At 37.4% G+C, this 12,853-nt stretch overlaps 1 protein-coding gene across 2 annotated transcripts in view; it reads left to right on the plus strand.

Annotated features, from left to right (window-relative positions):
• SEL1L (SEL1L adaptor subunit of SYVN1 ubiquitin ligase) overlaps nucleotides 1-12,853 on the plus strand; it is a 56,542-nt gene that overhangs the window by 16,652 nt on the left and 27,037 nt on the right. For both annotated transcript variants that reach the window (XM_082387756.1, XM_082387757.1), the window contains exons 4-8: nucleotides 5,961-6,128; nucleotides 7,515-7,620; nucleotides 8,425-8,587; nucleotides 11,363-11,416; nucleotides 11,507-11,566. In XM_082387756.1, coding sequence (XP_082243882.1) covers nucleotides 5,961-6,128; nucleotides 7,515-7,620; nucleotides 8,425-8,587; nucleotides 11,363-11,416; nucleotides 11,507-11,566 — 551 coding nt within the window. The remainder of the gene's footprint in view (nucleotides 1-5,960; nucleotides 6,129-7,514; nucleotides 7,621-8,424; nucleotides 8,588-11,362; nucleotides 11,417-11,506; nucleotides 11,567-12,853) is intronic.

The raw sequence follows: 12,853 nt of genomic DNA on the forward strand, positions 1-12,853 counted from the left end.
AGAAGATAAATGGTTAAGGAAACATAGGCCATAACCTACAACAGGTCTAACTTTAATGTAGAGGTTTTTTTATCGTTGTTTCTTTTGTTTGGTTGTACAAGAAATCATTTGTGGAAGCAAATGCCTTTGGGAGACCATCCTTGTAGAAAAGCACCCCACCAGGGCTTTTAAACTCAAAATGCCTTTACAGCCATTATTTAGTGAAACTCACTGTTTTGTTTTGTTTTAATATTTATTTATTTATTTTGGCTGCGTTAGGTCTTGGTTGTGGCACTCAGAATCTTAGTTGTGGCACACAGGATCTTTAGTTGCAGCATGCAGACTTATTAGTTGTGGCGTGCATGTGGGATTAGGCATCGAACCTGGGCCCCCTGCGTTGGGAGCGTGGAGTCTTACCCACTGGACCACCAGGAAGTCCCCAAACTCACTGTTCTTAAGCAGCAGTTTTCCTGAGCAAGTTTCAGTCTGGTTTCTGACTGCCTGTCACCTAAGTGTCGTGAAGCTTTTGTCACTTTCTTCTGGGCACATGGGCCAATGCTTGCTTCTTTTTCTTCTTTTGAATGATTATTTTCACAGGGAGAACTGAGCTTATATGAACTCTTATCTTAATGTTTTTGTTCATTCTCTAGGTGACTACATTTCATTATTTTTCAGAAAAATACATCTTAATCCTTAAAGCAATACCTTCCTTAGTATAGTCTGCATGTCTGTCTGTCCTTCATTAATGTAATTTCTCAACTGTAGTTAGCATTCTCAACCTTGGGTGAAAACAGTCTTCTTGTAGCAAATAACATAAAATTGTTATTTTCCCTAGAAGATTACTATACCACATTTCTCAGTCAACGGTAAATACCTCTTTATTTGGCCTATACCATTTGCTTTATCTCAAGTATGGTTTGCTTCAAATCATCTGTTATTTGTGTTCCGTCTGTAGTACTTTAGGAAGTTTGATGTTGATTGGTTGGTTGATTGAGTTTTTATCTTTGTGTTTACTAAAATTGCTGAACACTATAGGACAGTTATCTTGAGGTTGGTACTTTTTTAACATTAAATAATTGTGCTTCAATTTTTGACACATTTTTGACTATAAATATGTTTGACTATAAATATATTTTTTGACTATATTTTTGACTCTAAATATATTTGACTAAAATGCTACTTACTGCTGTATGTTTGGAAGTACAAAATTGCTTCAAACAAGCAGCATGATTAAATAGTCGTCTTATTAACAGAATACCCATCTAAACTTATAGATATAATATCAGTCTTCAATAGAGGGTAAATGCTCTTAAAATGAGGAATTTGCAGAGCTAAATCCCTTGCCTTTATCTGTATGGATCAAGAGGTTGATGTTTTTGTTTTGTTTTGATTTTACAATTAAAAATGAGGAAAAGATATGAGTATTTGTATTCCAGGACATCTAATTCAGTACCAATAGCAACATTCTAGCCACATTTACATTGTTTTCTCTTGGCAACTGAAGAAAAACATACAACCTAAAAGTTGCAAATTATGTTTTATTGGGGGACCTTACTGAGGAGTGTATGGTGGGAGACAGCCTCTCAGATAGCTCTCAGGAACTGCTCCTAAGAGGTAAGGGAGGAACCAAGATATATAGTTTTTGCTGGGAAGAAAAAAATACATGTAGTCAGACATCAAAATATTACTGCTAATCACAAAAATCAGACATCTCAAGTTAATGATTTTAGTGCTTTTCTATGTTTGGGAAGATGCAAGAGTCTGGGCTCATTGAAATTATTCCTTAGATATGCATCTTAACTATATAGAGCCGGTATCCTGTTTTTCTCCATCCTGACTTCCCCTCAGGGTGCACTGTTGGGGACGCAGCTGCAGTGGCTGGTGGCTCTATGGCAGACAACATTCTTTGTTTACTGAATGGCAGACGACATTCTTTGCCCACACTCTTGAATTCTTTCCACCAACGTTCAAATATGCTGTAATATCTGAACATTAGAAAAACCAAAACTTGGCCCCCAGTGCCCCTCCAGCAACACCTCACTCCTCTACTCCCCTTCCTAGCATTATTCTTTGGAAGAGTTGTCTCTATTCACTGATTTTACTTCCTCTCTTTCCATTCTCTAATCTGAGTGTGACAAGGCCCTGGTCCCCTCCAGACCACTAAAGCCACTCTCCTCCAGGCGCATTCTAATTGCTGAATACCTGCTCAGTTCTTGGTCCTTACCTTACCGACCCCTCATGTATTTTTTTTCCTTTCTCTGAGGATGCTTTCTTCACTTGGCTGTGGTTCCTCGGAACCTGCCTGATGTTGAAACATAAGGTTGCCCCCCAAGACTCAGCTGTTATCTTCTGCTCTGTCTACACCATTCTCTAGCGACCTTTGATTCCACCTGTGTTGATGCCCAGATTTCTCTGTAACTCCTGCACTGTAGTTGATTTAACCAACCTACTTGTCATAAACCTTTGAGTTCTTTTTGGCTTTATGTTTTTAAAATTATGATGATGCATAAATGCTCTCTTGGACATACCTCTCTGTATCCTCGTGGGAGCACTCCTATTAAGTAAACATCCCAGGAGTGAAAAAATGGGATCAAAAGGTGTATGGAGCTTTTCAGTTCTAACATATTATTGAATGCCCCTCTACACTCCTGCCAACAGTATGGAAGTTCCCATTTACCTATATCCTGGCCAGCGCTGAAGGATTACAGGTTCAGGTAGGGTTTGGGGCGGGAGCGGGGCGGAGCAGGGTGGGGGTTGTTAAAAACCTTTCTAGCTTTCCTAAATGATTCTAATTGACTTTGCAAGAGCAAATTTCTGCTAGTTTAAATATAGAGCAGTCTGTTCATTATTATAAGTTCTCAAATACCGTAAGTTAAATATCTTACTCTCAAGGTCTAAATAGATTGTGATACTATGTCATTTTTACATGAAGGTGCAGAGTTGACTTAACACATTTTTTTCCCTTTCATTTTAAGTGTCACATTTGATTACTGGCTATCATTAACTCAAATTGCACATTCAGTCAGCCTCATTATGCCAGAGCAGTGATTACCATTGTTTTTAAAACTGGTACTGTTCTCATGGCTGTTTTTAAAATAATAGCTTCGAAATTCTTAGAGGATTTCTCCATGGAAGAAAATTAACTGAAATTAACGCTTTTGCGAGGAATATCAACTTGAGATTATTGACTTGAAACTAGCAAGTCCCAGTCAGTACCTTTTGGAAGACTTTAAAATAAGTTTAAAAGGTAATAGCAGTTTCCCTGCGGTGATTTTGCTTGGAGAAGATAGCTGAGAGATACAAATTTTCTTTCTACTAACTTAATAATAAACACATTATTTTGACCAAGATATTTCAGTTTTACTAAATTGATAAAGCGGGTGTACCCTAGGAGTTCTTCCTGCTTAAGTTAGTGCTGACTCAGTAGTAGGTTAAAACCTTCTGTTGCCAAAAACCTTTGGGTTCTCTCCAGTTTCTTTTCTGCTGTATTGTTCCATCACATGAAAACGAATGCTTTCATGTATTTGAACCACTTAGAAAATATAAGTTCTGGCAAACTAGAATTCTTATGACAATTCTTATTTGCTTTTAAAACAGAAATTTCTGTTATCATAGGGAAACATCAAATATACTTTAAACCATTGTATGTTATTTAAGTTGAAATTCAAGTTTACAAACTGCAGTTGTACAGATACTGTCTTTCCAAAGCAAATTTGAATCTAGTAGCAGTGCGTGGGAGCGCCTTTTTCAGATTCTGTAGTCAAAGTGATGCCTGTGAGGTTGTTGATAAAGGATGCTTTGCTTATATGTTGCATTAAAGATCATTTCTTAAAAAGTGGACAAATCAAAGGTGAAAAGGTTATTTGCCTCTGGTCAGTGATTACCAGGATGGTGAATGACATGTATCTGGTGGTGAACCATTTTGAATTCGTTTGCCTTTCATAACTTACTGAAAATAATTTTCAAATTAGTCTTAGAATGTATTCTTCTTTACACAGGAGAGAAAGAGCATACATTTTCTAGCCTTTCAGAGCAGAAGTGCCGGTAATAAAATAGCAATTGCCATCTGCTAGACTCTTACCACCTTAAGTGGCAGGCACCATGATGAGTCCCTTACATGTATTATTTCAGTTCATCTTTGTGAGTAACTCTATGCAGCAAGGACTGTTACCCTATTTGTAGATAAGGAGGTTATATCCAAATAATTTTATGGGTAAGGAGAGAGATTAAATAACTTACTCAAAGTTCACAGCTAATAATCAGTAGGGTTTGAGTCAGGTGTTCTGACTCCAGAACCTATACTGTTATTTACTAAGCTCTGCTGCCTAATTAAATTCTCCATGTAAAAGCAACCAATGAACGCTGGCATATATGTGCTCATACTTACCGTATGGTTGGAGCCTAGGCTCAGGCCTGGCCCTTTGGTATTCTCATATACCTCTTAATTGGCATTCTTATGCATACTCTTGCCTTCAAATATATCTGTAAACTGGAGAACTTTCTTTTTGGCTACAGCTGAAAAGATGTCTAAGACATTTCACTTGTTTTGTTTTTTGTTAGCTACCTTGAATGTAGCAGGAGCAAAGCTTACCTTGTCTCCCTCCTGATCCATTTCATCCCTCCCCAGTAACCTACTCCTCCGTTAGTGCTCTCTGTCTTAGTAAGGACAGCTACCTACTCACTTCCTGAAGCCTAGTACCTGGGAGCCTTCCTTGATTCCTCTCTCCTCTCATCTGCACATCTAGTCAGTAAGTAGTACCATATCTACTTCCTTAGCCTCACTTGAGCACATCCACTTTTTCCATTTCATTGTCCTCTTCAGGCTACCATTACCTCTCGATTAGACCACTGTCACAACCTTTAAACCGGTCACCTTGCATCCAGTCTTGCATTCCATTGTCCCCTCTCTAAGTAAAGTATAAGTATGCGCATGTCACTCCTACTTTAAACTCTTGAGTTTCCATTGTTCTCAGGATAAAATCCAAATTGAGTTAGTAAGACTTGTCAGGACCTCCCTAGTCTGGCTTCTTCGTGCTTCTTTAGCTTCTTCTCTTGTCCAGTTTGACGCTCACACTACGTGTTCTGAGATAATGAACTTTATTTTCTCTAATGTGCCATGCTGTCTTTCATTTGATTCTTAACACATACTTTTCCTTTGTCTACAATGCTTGTCCCCCTACCCCACCCCAAAGCATTTCATCCACCTCCTCTTCCTAGACATCCATGAGGTTCAGTGTAAACTGCAGCTCCTGACGGGGGGGCTTTCCTTTCCATAACATCAATCATACTTTTGTTTAATGTCTCTCTTCCTTGCTAGGCAGTAAGTTCCATGTAGCAGAGACCTCTGCTCCCCCTCATTTCCAGTGCCTGGCATAATTCCCAGCACCTAGGAGACACTTGGACAGAACTTACAGAACAAATTAGAGATATGGTTTTTACCCTTAACAAGCTCAGAGTCTAGTGGGAGCTAGAGTATGGTAAAGAAAGAAGCTCAGTGAGTGTGATCAGTACTCTAATACAATGCTGGGGGATCACAGAGGAGTGTGTGAGTGATTAACTTTGCCTGGGGGAGCATTTTCCCTGTGTAACTTTATATTATTGAAGCAATTGACTTACAGCATTCAGATAGGAAAAAAAGGAGAGTTGTGTTGAGCAGTGGAATTGATTCAGTTGCATTTGCCTTATTTTTTGCTCACTGGTTGGGCAGCTGTTTTCAGTAGACTTTTGATATTCTAAGGTTATTATCTCAAGACCTTCCAAAATTCTAACCTAGATATAGAGCTGGGTAGTTAGCTAGCCATGCTCACTAAGTTGACTCACCTTCACGTCGTCCCTGAACAAAATCTGTGCTGGCTCTTTTATGTTCCCCATTACAAATCATGTATCTGTGTCTTTGGATTCTCATAGTTGAAATCGACAGTGTTAAATCCATGACTACCAGAGGTGCTGTTCATGTTTAGATTTTTTTTTTTTCTTTCCAGCTTTGACCGCCATTGAAGGCACAGCACACGGGGAGCCCTGCCACTTCCCTTTTCTGTTCCTGGATAAGGAATATGATGAGTGTACCTCAGATGGGAGGGAAGATGGCAGACTGTGGTGTGCCACAACCTATGACTACAAGGCAGATGAAAAGTGGGGCTTTTGTGAAAGTAAGTATTGCTCAGTAGGCAGCATGTCCACATTGTTTTGTGTCTCGGGCAACAGTGTAAAGGCCTTTTTGTAGCCGTCCATTTTCCACGTTTGTGAGAAATGGTCAACGTCGATGACGCGGTTGTTGCCTGAAAGCCTGGACGTCAGTGCAGGAAACGTGCAGTGTACTTAACTTCCAGGCCGTCACTCAGGCGGCTTATCACACTTGTGCCTTATTTAGAGGTGGTTTTCCATTGGTGTGCACGGGTTGCTCTGAAACTCTCAGGCAGGCTGCTAAATTAATTAATGTGAAACATTTTTTGGCAATAAAAGAAATCGAACATTACGGTGAAGGTTAATTAATAGTGGTTAAAAGAAAGATAGATCATACCTTTCCTGAATACTTGAGCGAAATGCACTGTGCTAAGGTAACATTTAACAAATATAGTATATTTAACTGTCCTAAGTGTTCATGTCAGTACGAAGGGACTGACTTCTAAATGCAAGCTGTGTTTTTGGGAAAAACTTTCTAACTAATAAAAAACAACGGAAAACCTTGAATATACCTCATCTGATACCAAATGACATTTTCAGAATAATGGCTCTGATAGACTATTTAGGCCTTCCTAGAATATGTCATACAGTCCGTCTTTGGATGTAGGCCAGTATGATTAAGTACTCCAGTTTAACACATCAGATTTTGTTTTTATATTGCAAGAACACCTCTCTTCTGTTTCTGTAAATATTAGTCCTCATGAAATACTCAAATGTCTCTTGGTGAGTTCTATATTTCTGTTAAATGCTATATTACAGTAACAAAATAATTTTTGAGAAATCTGCAATAATTCTGTGATTTTCAGGGTTGTATTAGTGCATAGGAAAAAAATAGAGAACTTGAACATTAAATCAGGATCTGTAGTTAATAAAAATCAATTTTTTTTACTAATTTTTGTTATGTAATTAATCAAATACTTTCTCCTTGTAAAATATACAGCATTTCAGGTGAGACTGAAGTGTTCTTTGACTACAACAGTATTTTTCTGTTTTTTGCTGTCCTGATTTTAGCTGACCTTGGCATATATAATCATAAGCTCCTACTGAAATTTTAGTTGAATTATGTAAAAAGTTAGAATTACTAGCAGAAAAGTACCCTCCAAAAGCAGGTTGATATTGCTTTCTCTGAAAGAAAGTGATTTCAATGAGTTTTTTTTTTTTCCTAAGTCTTATCTTTTGTCAGATAAAGGCCATACTGAAAACCATGTGTCTTTAGAGTCAGACTTGGAAATGGTGAAAGATCATGGACTGTGTTTGCATGACCACCCAAAAGAAAGAATACATACTGATGTTTGATAAATAATTGGTGCAGAATTATCCATGTAAATGCAAAATGTAAATTTTGTTTTTAGCTGAAGAAGAGGCTGCCAAAAGACGGCAAATGCAGGAAGCGGAAATGATGTACCAGACTGGGATGAAAATCCTCAATGGAAGCAATAAGAAAAGCCAAAAAAGAGAGTAGGTAGCACGGCCAACTCCATTCTTCCCCTGAGATAGGCCGTTACTGAGATAAATGGATAAGTACTTTTTAAATTTAATGTACTGCCAGAGACAAAGGATTTCTTAAGTTGCATTACAAGAAAACTTAATATGATATATGAACATTAGGGGCATTACTTTTATCAGATTTTAGCTTGTTGGGGTAAAAAGGTCCTAAATACCAGCCACAAGAATGAACAGTGAGCAAATGGTGATATTTGATTAAGTTATAGTAATTTCTCAGAGCCAGGAATACATATAGTATCCAGAATTCAAAGTGACACAAAACAAAAGGAATTGTTGTCGGGTGTTTTCTGTCTTTTGGTTTTGCTTTGTAATTTTCTTGCAAAGTCTAGAATTTAGGAATGAAAGAACATAAAGCAAGTGATTGTCCTGTAACATTTTATGTCCCTTTAATTTCAGCTGATTTTTGTTGTAGTCTGTGCAAAGAAGACAGTTGTGGTGGTTATCATTCATTAGATTATTTACCAGACACCATATTATTACAGTTCTCACATTGCAAATCTAGTTAACTTTTTTAATCGAATTTTTTAGGATTACTATTAGTGTAATTAGAATTCCAAGATATTGCAATAACAGAACTGGTACCTTATGTAAAAACAAAAATAAGTTTTGTAAGTAACACTACTTTAGTAAAAATAAAATATCAGAGGGATTCTATAGAATAAGGAAATTAAGCTGCATTTTAGGAGATCTTGAAAAAAATTTTAATGGCAGTTCCAAAATATTGCTAATTTGTTTTTTCATTACTTATGTTTAAAGAGCATATCGGTATCTTCAAAAGGCAGCAAGCATGAACCATACCAAGGCCCTGGAGAGAGTGTCCTATGCTCTTTTGTTTGGTGATTACCTGACACAGAATATCCAGGCAGCAAAAGAGATGTTTGAGAAACTGACTGAGGAAGGTTCTCCCAAGGGACAAACTGTAAGTGTACTTTCCATGGAGGATCTCTCCGCCTACAGCACTGGTTTATTTTAACAGCGTGGTACTCTTCATTGCCCTGACTTCCTTTAACAAGTAAAACTGTAAATATTAATTTTGTGGCAGATCATTTTCCCAGTCTTCTTGGACAGTCTTTTTCCTTAGTTTGAGAACATTTATAGTCACTTAAGGCATTTTTGCAATTGCATCTTGCCAAAATTATATTTGTAGTTTTCCAACGTAAATCTTCAGAGAATGAAACGAAGGTAATTGTTTTTTATCTGAAATTACTCACCATTGTTATTTTTTTTTCCTAAGGTCAGGTGCTCCAGCTTCTGTTAATCTTGGTATTTTTGTAAAAAAATATTTTATTACAGAAACAGTACATGTCCTTTATAAGGAAACTAGAAATACAAACTAAAAAAGCTAAGAAAGTAAACATCACATATGTACCTCCCAGACATAAGCACTGGTAATATGTTAGTCCATGCGTACCCTTCTAGACCATTCTCTTCGTGTAAATTCTTTATTAAAATAAAATGTCTTTGCCTACTATTCCATAACTTGCTCTTTTCAATCAGTAGCCTTTAGCCCTTCCAATTCCAGTAAATTTTTATATCATATAACACCCGTACCATATTCGTACGGTGTTGAGCCAAAACATTTTCTTTATATCTGTTTTGTCCAAATCAGTATTTGGTCCAGGACTATACTTATATTTGGTTGCTACTTATAGCATAGCCCGCCCCTTTCTTTTTTTTTTTTTCTGTGTTAGAGATAGGGCCAGTTTTTCTACAGAATGTTCTACCTCAGTTTGTCTATTTGCTTCTTCGTGGTGTCCTTTAGTTTGTTTCTTCATCATCTGTGTTTCCTAAAACTGAATGACACAGCTAAAGGCTGATGAACTCAAGTAAAATGTTTTTAGTTAGGCTACTGTGTAGCGGATGTTCTGATTCCATATTGCCCTTTGAGCCAGTTGATACATAATATCTGCGTGACTCCCCACTAGTAATGGTAGGATTGATGCCTGGATTTAGGGGCCACCACACTTACTTAAAATGCCCTCAAAAGAGGGAAGGGAAAGGGGCTGGGGATTGAGTTACTAATCAATTATACCTATGTGAAGAAGCCTCCATAAAAATCCCTCAGCTCTGGGGTTTGGAGAGCCTCCAGGGTGGTGAACACATCCATGTGGCAGGAGGTGGTACACTCCAACTCCATGGGGACAGAAGCTCCTGCACTCAGGACGCTTACGAACCTCGCCCTTTGTACCTCTGCATCTGGCTGTTTATCTATATTCTTTATATTGTCTTTTAATTTTGTTTATAAGTTTTTTCACGTAAAATAAGCAACTTTAGTTGAATTTATTCATCTTTTCTTTTATGGTTTCTGGGTTTTGTGTCCTACTTACAAGGGTGTTTTGCCCACTTAAAAAAAAAATGCCTTCAATAATAAAGATTTATCAATGGTGTGGGATTTGCTTAAAGATAAAACAAAATTTCTAGTCATAGAGGAAGTCTGTTTTCAGACTATGTAAACAGTAAAGACATTTGGACCATTGTTTTCCACAGGACTGATAACCTGATCAGTCTGCAACTCTTATGTAGTCTTGGTTTGGGTTTATAAACAGGTTATATCTTAATTGCTCCCCTTTGTTTTCAAAGCTTTTTTTCCCTTCTTTACATAAACCAGGTTATGTAAAATTCACACATATATTCTTTATCTTCAGACACATTCTGTTCTGAGGAATGGTTTTACTTTTAAGGCATCTTTTCCCTCTAATAATAGAACCTTACAATGCCACAGTGCTTTATACACTGCAAAGCACTCTCTCCACCATAATTAATTCTAGCTGATGAAGCAAAGCACCAAAATCACAGTGGCTTCACACGGCAAGGAGTTATTTCTTGTTCATGCCAGGTCCCATGCAGCTCTCCTGCCTGAGTTACTCTTCATATGGTGACTTAGGGTCAGGGGCTGCTTCCGTCATATAGCTATATACCATCTGGAACACGGGGCTTCCAAGCCATCACGAAGGGAGAAGGGAGGACTAGAGGATTCTCTGGGATGTTTTTAAGGGCCAGGTCTGAAAATGGCTTGCATCCCATCTGGTCACATCCCATGCAGTGGCCCTACCTAACTTCAAGGGAGGCTGGGAAATGTAGACGAGCTCGTGGCTTTTGATGAGAATAGCGCCTGCCTTTACAACTTTAGCCTATGCTTTCGTGTCATCAGGGATGATCCTCAGAGGGCAAAGGGTAGAACCTTACCAGTACATTGTTTGGTTGGTTGGGTTTTTTTAAGAAAACTGTGTATGCTGTAGTGGTGTAAAGTGACCTTTCTCCCTTGACCCCTTCAACTTAGCCCCTTGCTGCCTCTTTTTATTCCTGCGATAGCTTATTTAGTAATCTCTTACCCACTATCATTGTGTATCACCCTTCACATAGATAGATAATATGTTGATGTAATGATATAGGAGACATTTTGTTTTCATAATAGATGTTCATCAAGAATCATGTAAAAGTCATATTTAAATCCATTTAGCTTCGGTTTTCTAGTTGATGTTTTATTAAATTGTCTTTAATCTTCAAGCTAAGCTTTTTTAGTTGCTTAAAGTTATATTTCATTGTGTAATCTGTAAAACCTTGAATGCATTTCTGAGGCTTTTTAATTCCACAGTTGTGCATATTTGCAACTGTTCAAATCCTTTAGCATTTAAAGATTCTTGCATCTTTTCATGGTTCATAAAACTGTCTGCCTTTTATCATTTTGTTTCAGGCTCTTGGCTTTCTCTATGCTTCTGGGCTTGGTGTTAATTCAAGTCAGGCAAAGGTAATATTATTAAAACTTTATTGTATATTACAATTTGAATTGGGTAAATATGTAACTATGTTGAGTTAAGCATCTTTTGTTCTTTTACAGGCCCTTGTTTATTATACTTTCGGAGCTCTTGGGGGCAACCTAATAGCCCACATGGTTTTGGTAAGTAAGACTTAAATGGAAGGCTAATAATATTGAATAGTTGGTTTACAAGTGGCCACAACTTTTCTATATTTCATGATTGAAATTTACTTATATTCATTAAGACCCAATATTCAATTGAATGTCCTTCAGCTTCTTGTTAATGGATACAGCAGTTGAATCTACATGTGGATGAAAATTGGTAGAGTCCACAGTTTGTCTTTAAAATGATTAGTTTGGCTGATTGCCCTTAAAATAGAAATCTGATAAATGGTTCTTTTTCAGTTTTCCATAAGTTGGAATTGTTTGTCAGAATCATTTTTTAGATTGGGTTATGACAGATTTTACATTTAAATAGATGACGGACTAACTATACAAATAACCAGTGTCCTATAAAGTTCATTACAGAGTATCTCTTATGTACTACCTGATAGTGTTGATCACTTAAACGGCTTAGTGTTAAAATATAGAATCTTTCCATCATGTTCTTTTTTGCTGAGGTGTTTAATCTCCCTTGTACTTTATAAATTGACTTTGGGTCAGTTCACATGACCTCTGACCCATATTACTGTGTTCCAAATGAATATGTAAGTTCTTGCAGGAATGTAAAGAATAGATGGAGCAGAAATGAGACTGAAAGCAGAGAAACCAGTCCAAAATCTGGAGGGGTTGTATAGGCCTGGTCATTGATGGGATTATGAGACTTAACAAAGAAGGAAAATCTAGTTTTCTGGCCAATTGGGTAGATGCTGGTTAATTTTCCCTATGTGTATTCCAAAAATATTTACTGAATACTTGTCATTAGAATTCCAAAGATCAGTAAGATATAATACCATCGCACAACAAGCTTTTAATGTAGAAAGGGAGACATGAGTAAGGAGGTCGTTACAATACAGCATGAGAATGTCAGGGAATCACCTAAAAGGCACCTCACCCATACTGGCATTGGAAGGAGAGGGATTTAAGGAGATACTTCTGAAGAAAGGAGCAACTGAAACATTGGAAAATAGAATGCCAGGTAGTTTGTCAACAGGACAGGTAGACAGGAATCATGTAAATGGCTGTACGTCACACCAGGGAGCTTGGGCTTAGTCCTGTTACAGAGGTAAACTGCTGAAGGAGTTTCAGTAAGTGAAAAACAAGGGCGTTGCTCTAGGTTTCTGAAACACTCCTCACTAATTTTGAAGTCTTTTTCACTTGTTCGTTTAATCTCCAGGAACGTTTATTCCTCAAATAGTAATTGAAAAGTTATTTTTAGATGAATTTTCAAGAAATATTAGATATTTTTGACACAAATCTTTTTAAACT

The sequence above is a fragment of the Balaenoptera borealis genome (assembly GCF_965194805.1).
Source record: "Balaenoptera borealis genome assembly, chromosome: 3".
NCBI classification, from domain to species: Eukaryota; Metazoa; Chordata; class Mammalia; order Artiodactyla; family Balaenopteridae; genus Balaenoptera; species Balaenoptera borealis.